The sequence below is a fragment of the Pygoscelis adeliae genome, unplaced genomic scaffold (genome assembly GCF_000699105.1).
Source record: "Pygoscelis adeliae isolate BGI_AS28 unplaced genomic scaffold, ASM69910v1 Scaffold398, whole genome shotgun sequence".
In the NCBI taxonomy this organism is placed as follows: domain Eukaryota; kingdom Metazoa; phylum Chordata; class Aves; order Sphenisciformes; family Spheniscidae; genus Pygoscelis; species Pygoscelis adeliae.
The window spans coordinates 283,603-284,114 of record NW_008825319.1 but is presented as its reverse complement, the minus strand read 5'-3'; the positions used below and the strand labels follow the sequence as shown (position 1 = coordinate 284,114).

General features: G+C 39.3%; 1 protein-coding gene across 1 annotated transcript in view; it reads left to right on the top strand.

The window, feature by feature from the left end:
• Positions 1-262: 262 nt before the first annotated feature.
• SYK (spleen tyrosine kinase) overlaps positions 263-512 on the top strand; it is a 33,100-nt gene continuing 32,850 nt past the window's right edge. The window contains 2 exon segments of the mRNA XM_009330283.1: positions 263-509; position 512. The exon segment at position 512 is cut by the window's right edge and continues 154 nt beyond it. Coding sequence (XP_009328558.1) covers positions 263-509; position 512 — 248 coding nt within the window.

Sequence of the window (512 nt, the reverse complement as noted above, 5' to 3'; positions counted from 1 at the left end):
GAAACTTGTGCAGTTATAGGAAACTTACATTACTGTATAACAGGGAAAAACTTTCTATAGGGATTTAGAAAGACAACTTCTAACAAGATAAAAACAAAAATGTAATATTTGTCTGAAAATCTTTTAAAGAAAGTATTAGTGACGTACCACATGTGAACTGCCATGTTACTGGTTTATCCTCTTTTTTCCAACTGATACTCATGTCTCTGTCTTTGTTTTTCAGATATAGAATAATAAGTTTGCTACTTGGAAAAGAAAAAACATGGCTTCCAACATGGCAAACCCTGCTAACCATTTGCCATACTTCTTTGGCAATATTACACGTGAAGAAGCCGAGTTATATCTGATGCAAGGAGGAGTGAGTGATGGACTATACTTGCTCCGCCAAAGCCGGAATTATCTGGGGGGCTTTGCCTTATCCTTGGCCCACGGAAGGAAGGTTCATCATTATACAATTGAGAGGGAGCTGAGTGGCTCATATGCTATTGCAGGAGGCAAGTCGCATGCCAGCC